Source organism: Bos javanicus, chromosome 14 (genome assembly GCF_032452875.1).
Source record: "Bos javanicus breed banteng chromosome 14, ARS-OSU_banteng_1.0, whole genome shotgun sequence".
In the NCBI taxonomy this organism is placed as follows: Eukaryota; Metazoa; Chordata; class Mammalia; order Artiodactyla; family Bovidae; genus Bos; species Bos javanicus.
In genome coordinates, this window is record NC_083881.1 from 74,861,957 (window position 1) to 74,874,939 (window position 12,983).

The 12,983-nt window shown below is 35.5% G+C and overlaps 1 protein-coding gene across 1 annotated transcript in view; it reads left to right on the forward strand.

Annotated features, from left to right (window-relative positions):
- The window catches only part of MMP16 (matrix metallopeptidase 16), a 386,972-nt gene that overhangs the window by 360,827 nt on the left and 13,162 nt on the right, over window positions 1-12,983 (forward strand). The window contains exon 8 of the mRNA XM_061439431.1: window positions 7,813-7,963. Within this exon, the coding sequence (XP_061295415.1) occupies window positions 7,813-7,963 (151 nt within the window). The remainder of the gene's footprint in view (window positions 1-7,812; window positions 7,964-12,983) is intronic.

Below are 12,983 nucleotides of genomic sequence, written 5' to 3' on the forward strand. Positions count from 1 at the left end.
CTCAAAGGGAGGGAGGTAAACCTGTTAAAGGTATGAGGGAGTAGACAGAACTGGCAGAGTCTTGGCAAACCCAAAAAGGAGCTCCAAGCAAAACTTGCCCACTGGAGAGGTCCTCGTAGGGCAAAAATGGCCAGAATTTAGTACCTGCTTTAGTACTAAATCATTGCCTGGAAGCTGCCAAGCAGAGCATTACTGATCAAAGGCACTCAGCTGACTGCTTGGCCCAACTGTCAGATCCAAAGTTATTCAGCTGAATGGCCAGTTCTTTCTTCAAGGCAGGCCTACGCTATGTACCTCACCCTCTGCTGCATTTGCTTAAGTATGCAAAATTCTCTGACTACTTGATAATAAATGCTGGTAACACATGGCCTCCAGCATTTATTCACATTTCTTGAATAACCTACCTATAAACAATATAGAAATTACAACTTAATTCAAATAATTAGGCACTGATATCAATCAGTAATCATTGATTATTGACATTATTTGAGTGAGTAGAAAGCAAATTTGTTCAGCAAAACATTGTGTTATATAATAAGAAGTACCATTTATTGGGTGCTACGAGTGTGGATATATTATATATTTGATCTATCATTGTTTCCAGAACTCTGAATGAGAGATATCAGTATTTTATGTATAAACTGGGAAAGGAAGGCTCAGATTTAGTGACTTGCCCAAGATCTCACAGCTAATAATTAGTAGAACAAGCATCCCTTGGTTCTATCTGATTTCAAAGCTACTGAATGTTTCACTAAGTCACAGTGAAAGTGTATTAGTCATGCAGAGTCTAATAAAGAATATATTATTTATGATAATTTAAAAAGTATAGTGTTCTCAAAGAGTATATCACTGTTGAACAGTAATCAGCCAAATAAGCATAATTTGTTGGGTAATCCAAGTACAGGCTTATTTATATGAAGAAAAGCCAGCCAATATGAAATGTATGCTTTAATCTTTTCTGTTAAAGTGTTGGGAGCCGCGTTAGACATTACTGACAAAATGGAGGCACAGCCTCAACCCCCTCTCCTCATCCCACAGACACGGTCCCTGGATGAAGGAGTTAGGTTTCGTGATTCTGACTTGTTCTTTCCTTTCTTTGGTTGAGTTGGCTGGAAAGAATATTAAGGTGCTTATTGTTCTTGAGAGAAGCATGAGAAAGCACGAAGCCTTCTGCAGTTGTGCCCAGAAAATAATCTATAAAGTAATCATTGACATTTGTTCAAGGATTTTTAAAAAGAATGTCCCAGGATGAGCACATAGGCCGCAGCTTGAGGCCATGGGACGGATTGTTATCTGAGACCTGTTTGTGAGGGAAATATTTATGGCAAAAGAAGTTACTGAGTTTAGGGTTTAGGAATAATTAAGAATAGCTAGAAACCTTTTTAGGAGATAGTGATCTTAAGATGCTAGGGGCAAACAGGATTTAGAAAGATAAGAAATAAACAGGAATGTAGCATGAGTTACAATGTAATCACAAGTTAAGTATAGGACACATAAGAGGAAGTAGATAATAGATAGTAAAGCCGATTCTGAGAGAATCGCTGAAACAGGAACTCTGTAGGGCAACAATGATTTCTGGAGACAATAAATCTGGGTGGGGAAAACTAAAAATGTCAAACCTCTGACCTAATGCTTTTGTCAAAATATAAAAGAAAACCTGAAGCTTGAAATAAACATGTAGTCCCTTACTTTGAGTCAGAGGCTACATCATACCCTGCTGACACCACTCACCCCTTCAGGCTGATTCCCTGGGTCCTGGAGCTGGACTTCGGCATTAAAGGTTGCAAATCATATGGTCTCTATCATAGTTACTAAATGCTGTCATTGTAGGGTAAAAGAAGATCAGATAGTTTGTTAATGAATTAGTGTTTCTGTGTTTAGATAACATTTTATTTACAAAAAGAGACTGCATCAGGTGGCTCTAGTGTACTGACCACTTTTGTAATAGAAGATACAAACTATAAATACAGAAAGACAGTTTTTAGACTCTGAAGAGACAAAAATACAATTCTTTTAAAAATTAATAATTTTAAAAGTGTATCTAATTACTGAGGATACAGTGAGCAAGGCATGAGTACAATACAGTGGATTAATTAATAAACATTTCCAAAAATAAATGCAGAGTGATTCATTGATAAAGGGGGAAGGAAGCGTGAAATCATCAGGAGTTCTGAAAGCCAGACAGAGTGTAAACATATTCTGTTTTGAAAGTCAATTTGCATTAGTAAATTAAGCACTGAATTAAGAGACATGGATTGTAGTACAAATCTATTAGCGACTGGTTGTATGATTTTAAGCAGAGCACTTTTTGACTTATAACATAAATGTATTAGGCTGAATTCTCAACCGTTTTTTTTGACCCAGTGCATGTGAAGAATGTAGTGCCCACCTCTCATTAACAGGGGCTTACGCAGTTAAAGGGTGTTAGGAAAGCAGGTAGGAGTTTCAGCCTCCTGAGTTGGCACTGACCTTCTAATAAAAATCTTTTAAAGTAATTAGACATTACGCTTTTCCTTGTAGGAACAAGCATATGATTTAAAAGTGCATTATGGTGTTATTTGCATAGTGTTTGTTTCTTGTGTGAGTCCCTCAGCTCCAAAGAAGCAAGAGCCTAGCATATTTCCTATATTTTTGTATCTGCACCTCCTAGTCCAATAACTGGCGATAATAGGCTTTTAACAAGCAGACATTGGCTGGATGGACAGATGCATGGATGGATGTATGAATGGATGGATGGACCGACCACTGCGTGAATCTCATTGAAAAATTATTGGAATAGGTGTTCTGTAAAGTATCCGCAGGCTCCAAACATTCTTTGAGGTTATTCATTTTATTTATAAAGCTTCTCTGTCTTTAATTCAGACTTGTTGATATTTTCCTCTGTATCCTGCCAAGTACAATGTCAGTAAGGACCAGTTTTTTCCACTTGCTCCAGAAATCACCCTCACATGAAATCCAGTAAATGCCTTCTTTTTGCCAAACAGGCAATATTTTCCTACAGAACCAGACCATCTGGTTCTAAGGTAGTTTAAAAATCCACTTCTCTGTTTAAAAAAAAAAAAAATAGTTGAATATGAATCTCTCCTACTTACTCAAAATCTGAAAAATAGGAACAAAGTCATTTCAATTTTGTTCAAATCTTGCCTCATCAAGATACAAAAGAAATCATACAATTGTATTTCCTTAATAAGCACTTGGAAAATTAAATGTTTAACTCACACTGGATAACACGTAAGCTGCATCTCTGCGAACATTTTCTTGTGCTGCAATCATCAGGACAGCTGGATGTCCTTGAGCCTAGCAGCATTGCCAGAAGGCCTGGAAAGAGTGTGAAGAGGTTTCGTGGAAAGCACAGAGGTTAGGGACAGCTAAAGGAAGTGCTCTAAAGCATCCTAGAGTGCTTCTGCTGGAAGAAAAGACAACCCTCAGAGCCCAGCTGCCAAACTTTTCACTCTGTGTAGCTCTCATGGGAGGCATTGAAACCATATACTCTTTGCTAATTAAAGGTGAGATGAAAGGATTGGATTCCTTAAGTCATTGAGGTAAGGAACAGGATTTTCATTCTCTTTCTTCCATTATTGTAAGGCTTTCTATTTTATATGCCATAGACTAAAATATAGAACAAATTGGAAAACAGCTCTGTGGATTTCCTGTCTCACTAACTCTGGCAAGGAAGTGACCTGGGCCTTTGGGATGTGTTTTTTTGTTTGTTTGTTTTTGTTTCTTTTAAATAAAGCATTCAAATTAAACAATGGCTCAGAAGAGGTATATATGTTTATGATTATATTTTCCAACAAACAGTTAAATATAATCATTTAAATAGTCCTCCAACATAGTACTGGGTCATGCTTTAAAGTTTCTCAGACTGTCTGATAGTTATAAAGTTAATTTTTCTTATTCTCTCAGCAAGACTCAAGACTAAAGCCCAAGATATTATTTATGTAATCATTATTATCCCTTTATGTAAGATTTTAGATATTATATACAGTTATTTATATAATATTAAATATAATTATTTCAATCAATAACCATTTATTAAGCGCCTACTACTTTTCGGGCATTATATACAAGGTGCGGCAGGAAAATGGTATTGGATAGCCCACATTGCCAGCAGATGCTTTATTGTCTGTGCCACAAGGGAAGCCCTACCTTCTGCTGAGTGGTAAAGTCTCCCAATATACCCTGGATCATATTGACAAGAATAAAGGCATGGGTGGCTATGCTCCTCTCTTCTCATTTGCCTAAGTCATATTTCCATAACTCTTCAGAGTTTTAACTGACCCTAGAATTGGAGTGGTGATATAGAGGGAGGCTATGGAGAACAGTAAGACCCACCTTAGAGCTTGTGGAAAAGACAGTTGACTTTAAGTACCTGTATCAAGGATGATCTGCAAGGGGAAGACTCAAGGAAGAATTATGAAATCAGAGCAGCTACAGGTAACGACCCAATAGATAGAAAAGACTATGAACCGGGAGGTTTCAGATGTGAGCCACTAACGAGTCTGTCATCTATTGAAATAGAGAAAATAAGAAGAAACCTCTTCTGATGAGTTCAAATTTGAGCATGTAGGTCAACTTTGTATCAACTTTGTAGAAAATCTGAGTGGGTGACTACATATACTTTTAGCTTTCAAAACATATTTGGACTAGAGAAAGCCATTAGTGACCACTATCTTCTTTGGATTCTTGGGTTCTTTGACTTTAGCCTTCCTTGTCTTCTCTACTTCCTTCCTATTTGCCTGCTCTTCCCTTTTCCCTTATGTGATCTCTTTGGGGGTTATGTGTTTCTAGAAGGCCAGTCCTGGTTACTCGTCATTCTCTCTCTCTATTCCATCATATTATCTCATGAACCATAAATTAATAAATGTCATATTCATGCTTGTGACTTAAAATCTATTAGTTCCAAACACATATCCAATTGCCTACTTGACTTCATTTAAATATCTAAATGATCTCTCAAACTTTTGACTTGAACCTCCAACAACCCATCCACGCCAGTCATCTTTGTCTATTTATGCAGCTATTATTCTCTCATTTACAAAGCCAGAACTTCAGGATTTTTCTCCATGCAGTCTTTTCTTTATTTCACACAGCCAACCCATCAGCAATGCCTATCAGTTCTATCTCTGTAATATATCATGATTCCTTTCCATCTCTACTGATGCAATCTTAATCCATACTACTAATAAAAATATTTTTAATTGAACTATTCACTGGCTTCCAATTTCACTTAGAAATGTTCTAGTTATTTAACAAGATTTTTCTCTTTCAAACTATCTTCAGTGGGTTGGCTCTTTTCAGTTATACAAGTCTCAATTCACCTGTCACTCAAATAAAGAGATCTTTCTTATCTCCAGTACAAATAAGCCCCAGTCTACCCCAGCATTGCGATATTATTGGTTTTCTTTTGTATTTTATAGCACTTTTCTTTTTGGAATTATCTTTATTCTCTTGCTTACTTACAGTCAGTTTTCTTCATACCCATTCACTGTGATCTAATCTCCATGAGTGGAGATGTTGTTTTTCTTGTTCACTCTCATAGTAGCACTGAAAATCAATATGATAGGCTTGGATCTTAGCTTGCGTGAACTGGTAAGCCATCAAAGTGATTAAGTTAACAAAGAGGTATGATCTGCTTCCTATTCTCAAAAGATAACTTTGGTCTTTTGTTGAAAATGGATCTTAGAAGAATGAAAATGAGCTCTATCAAGGATCTGCTGCCAGGATTAAGGAGTTGAGTCATTCATCAAGTTAGCACACATGCCAGGTATGCCAAAGATCGTCTTTTGAAAATAGGAAATGGGTCACATCCCTTTGTTAATTTAATCTCTTTGGTGGCTTACCAGTGCACTCAGACTAAGATCCAAGCACATCATATAGGTTTGAGTGCTACTCTCTTCTTACTTATTACATTCCATGCATGTTCTTTCAGTTTTTGTTTTTTTTAATCGTATATAACTTTTTGGAATGCTCTTCTCAGTATTCTTTGCAGAGGTATCATCTTCTCTTTCTTTAAAGTTTGGCTTAAGTGTTATTTCTTTAGAGATACTTTCCTAATCTCCTTACTTGAAGTAAGTTTCCTCTATTTTTCTTTTTCTCAGCCCCTGAGGTGTTTCCTTCATAGCATTTATTAGTTTTAAAGTACTGCAATTACATTTTTCTGTTCTTAATTTTCATCTGTCAAATTCACTTGAAGGTAGGATGATAATAATTTGTCTTGTTCTATTTAGTATCCTTAATTTCTAACAAGATACTTGGGACACTGAAAGTACTCAGAAAAGCTGTTTTGATTTAAAATGATGGCAAATGGTAGCTGAAGCTCTTGATAAATGTGATAAGTCTGTTTACAAACTAGAGACTCCTAACTAGCCAGAAGATATGCTTTTTTGGTTGTTTTAGACCAGTACTGTTTTTTTTTGTTTTTTTTTTTTTTTAAGAGTCCCTTAGGTATAACATGAATGCTAGTTTATTATAGTCCTCATCTAGAATAGTATTGAAATATGTTACAAGGAAGGCCTTTCAGCTATTAGAAAGGACACAAGATACTTTGTCAGATATTAAGATATTGTTTTACTTCGCCAGATATTAACCTCAAGAGGAGTCAGTGAGTCAAAAAGTTGCTTGATTATAGAAAGATCCAAAGGCCCAGGGGACGAGGACTTGGGCAGAGGAGGGTGGACTGCCTTTAAGGCAGTAGACGCTTGCTGACTTTGTGGCTGTGTCTCAGAATATTTGCATACCACTGTCTCTCCACTTCCGTCCTCTCTACCCTGGCCACAGCGTTTGTGACACCACTCTGCCCCTCTGCTGCGTGAAATAAGAAGCGAAGGTGCAGAGAACAGAAGCATAGGACATGCCAACCTTAAAGGACTGAATAAAGTAAATGAAGACCAGAGAGGGAGCAGGTAGAGAAGAAAGAGAAGGAACAACAGCAAAACAGTTTTCCAGAAGCTCAGGGAGGAACGTTCCTTAAGGGGCCAACTGTGTCAACAGATAGGGGTGGAAAACTGTAGGAATTGGTGCCTTCGTGACAAAAAGCATCAGTAGCAATACGTATTAAATCAGCTTTTAGTGGAAAGAGAAATTGTTGCAAACTCCTTCAGTGCATACCAAAGAGGGGAGTGTTTACACAGTCCACCAAGGGTGGACGGCATGAGGAAGTGCGTTGTCTGCAGATAATTTCAAAACAGCAATAAAGCTGACTGCGATTCATCTTTTTTTAAGTATTGCCATACTCTGACAATTCTGAGCAAGATGAGGATTAAAATTTTGCTCCCTTCAGTCACAACTCTTGAAGAGAAGGATAGTGTAACAGCTAAAAAAGGGCATCGGGTCAAAGGAGGATGACTTTATAGGACTAGAGAGACTTGTGAATGCTTATATAATAAAAGGAGAGGACCAGCCTAGAGGAAGTGTTTTAACAGAGTAGAGGTTGTAATCAGTACGGCGATCTGAGGTCATACAGAATGCCCAAGACACAGGAATGATTTTAGCCTTGAATGAAAATAAGGCTAGAGGAAAACATTCTCGACCTCTAATTCAAAACTGTTCCCATATGCCAAATTGTAGATCTTTTTTATTTCTTAAATTAATTCACAAATTCTGATTACATTATTAAATAGTTTTTCATTATGTCCACTTTTGAAAATAGCATTGATGTTTCAAAAATGGCATCAGAATTCCAGATGTGACTGCTGCTAAGTTATTTCATGGCTTTCATGTGAAAGAATTTTAAATGCATTGTGTTAATAGATATATTATAATTTCTGACATTAAATTAGTATATTCTGCATTTGCACTTATTTCATACAGGTAACAAATATTGGGTGTTCAAGGACACGACTCTTCAACCTGGTTACCCACATGACTTGATTACTCTTGGAAGCGGAATTCCCCCTCATGGTATTGATTCAGCCATTTGGTGGGAGGACGTTGGGAAAACCTATTTCTTCAAGGGGGACAGGTCAGTACACACTTCACATGAGGAAAACAGTTAACTGATGTTTAGAGAAGTCAGTATTTCTAGTCTATAACAGAAATGTACATTTGATGAAAGAATCTGTGTGGATGTAAACACAAGAATTAATAGAATTGAAAATCTCTTAAACATATTTTAAAATAATATTGAAGATAAATCTTCCTTTTATATTCCTAAATAATGTGGCTTTATGATGAATGTGTATATGTAGTATATATTCTTTCTCTTATCCATAATCATAGCATGCCTATAAAGCTGAATAGGCAGTATATATTTATCCTTGGAATTCATTTTATATAATTTTACTTACTTTACTTAAAAGTGCTTTTAAACAGGTCTTTTTTTTTTTTTGCTTTTATATTTAAAGTTAAATTTTTATACTGTGCACACAGTTAATTCTGAACATTTTCAAATACCTTCAGTTTTGTCATGAGTTCCATTTCTTAAGACATTGTTCTCTAGGTACCAGCAGATAGGTGCTATGAACTAACCAAACTATCACCGGACTAAAAACTTTGAAGCTTGAAGTATAATGTCTCTTGTTATGTTCTGTCCCATCTTTTACTTTTATAACATTACTAACAGGGTTTGTAGATCTTGAAGTGAATAGTTAGTATCTTGACGTACAGTAGCCCCTAGGCATGCTAGTTTTACCCCTGGCCACTTGTTGACAGATACTACATATAAAATCAAAGTTGAAGGCTAAAATTTTATTATTTTAAATTAGCAATTGGTTAAAAATAAAGATGAAAAGTCAAATTTTTGTTGCACTATTACTAATTGGATCAAAATGTGACATTAAGTATATCATTTTACAAGTAGTTAAAGCACAGGCAACTCACAAACACACATTAAAAACAACAGGTTTTAATGACCAACAAGTTAGTATTGAATTTGCCTGATGTAACCCTATAAAATGTCTCCAACTACTTGAGAAAAGTAAGGATATAAACCTTATTTATTTTGCACTTTGTAATGTTTGATAGCAAGTGGTTTGAAACATGGAGCTTTATGTGTGAACAAAAAGATTCTATCATTTGCATTCATGGATAAAAATGTATAGCTTTACATTTATTTGTTAAGAACTTTTTATGCATTAAATTTGCATATATTTCTATAGCAAAATATTCATAGATTTTAATTCACTATGAAGAATCTAAAGTTTTGTTAGGTGTTTCTTACTAAATCAATCACAAGTTCATCAAAAAAACTCTATCATAGTAGAAGATATTACTTACCACAACTAGTATATGACTTTCAGCAAGATATAAATGTGGTTAGAGTATGAAAAGAGAAGAATGAAAAAATTGATTGCCATAGCATGGTGACTGCTAATGGAAATAAATCAGTGGACTTACAAATACTCTTTAAATTAATGACCCTCAAAGCTGTTAGAGATTAATTCTTCAGCTGGTTTTAATTGCTTGTTGAATTTTGTTGGGCACCGCCCCCCCGGCCCCCCGGCCCCCAGAAAGGGGTAGAAACAAAAGGCTGAGAAGAGACCCTGGAGAAATTAACTTCTACAGGACAGAGCATGAAAGCTTAGCTTTTGTATTACAGTTTTAATGAGCATTTCAGAGATAATAATTAAAGCTGCTGTTTTATTATCAGTTAGCCTTACTTATAAAAATGTTTCCATTCTAAAAACTTAGTACTTCTTCAAAAAATTGTTTAGAAATTAAATGTTGGCTGTCTCAAGTCAGTGAAATCAATGAAGGTTAGATACCAAATTTATAATAAAGATTATAGTAAATGAGAAAAGGAGTTTTAGTTAATTTATGTCCTACTTGACGAACTGCATGCCAAATATATAAAACATATAGAAATACTTTGATTTTAAGTTCTGCTCAAGTAGCTGCTTTTATAGATTTTAAAAATATTTAAAACAAGATCCCAATTAATCTTCATGTGTGTGATTTTATATGAGTTCATTTGTCATAGATGTTTTATAAGAATACTATTTGATATTTGTATATTTAATTCCAAAGTCACAACATTTATTCATATATTCTTTCTAGATTAAAAGTAGTTGGAAAGACATTAAACTAACTCAAATGTAAAAAGCAATCTGGTTGTCACTTTTATATGAAAATTCAGTGTATTTCTTCCTTATAAACATTATTCATTTACAATACTTATCAACTTTAACATTTTATGTATTTCCCATGTATATTTTTAGAGAAAATTTATTGAAAATTCCTTTATCCTTACTTATTACTTCCTCTTATTGACATTCTTCTGTTTAAAAAAAAACATATTAACAGACTTCTATTTATCTAAGTATAAGATCAGAAAAGAATTTTAGAGCTAACCTAGTCTAGGTGTAAAAACCTCAATTGCTTTAAGTGAAAGTCCTTTAGTCGTGTCCGGCTCTTTGTGACCCCATGGACTATACAGGCTATGGAATCCTCCAGGCCAGAATACTGGAGTGGGGAGCCTTTCCCTTCTCCAGGGGCTCTTTCCAACCCAGGGATCGAATCCCACATTGCAGGCAGATTCTTTAGCAGCTGAGCACCTGGGAAGCCCCAGTTGATTTAAGGGGTCAGACAAATAATGTATAGGAGTAATATATAAGGCAGTAGGGAGTGATGGATACTGTGGTGAGCTGCAAACCACACATATCTAGATGAGCATTGAAAATCAGAAAAAAATTCTATAATCTGCTAGACAAACAAAGCTCACCTTTAAATTAGCTTTGGTCTAAACACTGCCATGTGTCAGCCCTGTGTCTTATTCACTTCCTACCAAAGTCTGGACGGCCTCAGTTGCATTCCACGGGCATGCATCCTTCTATACCTGACTAACTGTGGTAACAGGATAAATATGAGGCAGCCCATTCCATTCTCAATATCTCTAATTCCTGCTTCCTTAAGATTTCTGTATTTGTTTTGGCATATCTCTCACTCATTTATTTAACACATGTTTTGAGCACATACTATTGACGTGTGCTGGGTAATAAAGATATAGTAGGAGAAAAGATGACAAGGCTTCTGCCCCTAATGTCCTTAGACTCTATCAGGGATATTGTTGTAAAGAGAGAAGAAAAAAATGACCTTGATATTTTAACATTGAGAAACACTCCAAAGAAATAAAAACAGGTGCTGATGTGATACTCATGGGTGGTTAAGAGGGGGTGGAGCTTAGTGTGTAAGTCAAGAAAGGCCTAAAGATGCCCTAATGCAGGGACTCAAGAGGGGAGAAATTTCAGTCACATGAAATCATTCAGGCCAGTGTAGTGTAGGCACATGAAGCAGTGGTGCAAAAGCAATGTTAGAATGTTCAAATCAGAAAAAAACATTGTTGCGAGAGCATAGGGAGTCTGTGGTTGAAGAAGTCCCATAGGTAGGTGAGAACCAGATGATGAGACGTTTTAAGCACAATGGAAAGGTGTAGGAGGGTTCTCAGCAGGAAAGTACATGTTCCGATGTGTATTCAAAATCATCACTGTGACTTCTGTATGACTCGTGGGTTTCAAATGTGGGCACGAGGGAGTTACTTAGGCTGTTGAGGTAGTACAGGTTGACACAAGAGTGACAGTGTAGATGGAGCCAAGAGTACAGTGTATGTTTTTATGTACTCATAGCAGGCTGGTCTTAAGGCTTGGATTTTAGAGGTGAGAAGGACAAATAAATAACATCTAGATTTGTCACCGGAATTGAATAGATTGTGCCATTTCTGAAGATAGAACATATAAGAGAAGGGATATTGGGGAAGGGGGATCTAGAGTTTGAAATGCTCACTTTTGGTAAGTAGATACCTGTTTACTCACAATTGGAGAAATCAAGGAGGTAGTTGGATGCCTGAGTTCTCAAGGAAAGGTGGGTTGGAGGCCCAGATATGAGAGGAATTGACATATAAATTGCATTGCATGTGGGGGCCCACATGAAATCTCCTAAGTGCAGAAGTGTAGGTGAAATGATGGTTCTTTAAACAGATCTATAAATTCAGATTAAAATGTCCACGTTCACTGTTTCACATACAGCGTGGAGCTCAGTCCTTCAGACTCCTACTTGCCCTTTTCTTAATATACTATAAGTTGATACTTGGATACATTTTGATCTTCATAACATTTAGCTCTAAAATGCTGTCATCCTAAATCATCTCTTAGCATCTTCTCACAAATATATCCAAGACTCCATTGCTATACTTCATTCTAGGGTGAACCATTGAGGATTTTAAGACATTTTCAAAGAAGACAAAATTAGATCTATTTTGGTTTGTTTTATTATTATTACCACCAATAGCCAAAAAAAAAAAAAATCTATTTCTTGTAGCTTAAGTTATGTGTTTATGAAGTATTTCCTTTTTGTGTTTTTAAAATTATCCAGCAGAGTACAAATTGCTATTTTTGATTATTTTCCATTTTTAATAATGCTTCTGAAGAAAGAAATTTTGTATGATTATTTGGGTGTGAAAAAAAGTGGCCCTTGGTTTTGTGATAACAGAGGGAAAGACGTCCTGGCTCTGAAGTAAAAAGAAAAAAAATTAAACAAAGTGAATGAAGAAATGACCAGGTCATGTGAAATCAAACTTTTTGTTCAGTTTGAGTTCAGTATCCAGAAACATTAAAGTATATCATTTCAGAATGTTCTATACTATTTATTTGTTCACACAGAAGGAATTTAAGAGATTACTGTATTTTATTACATGGACAACTGTTTTCTCTTATGATTATGACTGATACTCAGTCTGAAAATGATGAGTAAATCCCATTTCTATTCATGATTTATTTTAGAAGATCAATTTACAATGTGTTTCTCAAAGAATCAGCAATTTAAAGTCATAATTCTACTGCAAAGATTGTAGATATGTTAGAAGAAAAAGCTATACCATTTATTTACAATAGCTTTCCCAAACTTTTCCATTATAATGTCTAAATTTTAAACCCCTCCAATTTATTTACATCATGTTCCATCTGAATACATTAATAGTCTTCTGAATGAACCTGTAAGTTTATTTTTCAGGAGAAAAAAATCAGCAGATTGAACTTTTTTGTTCATGTTAA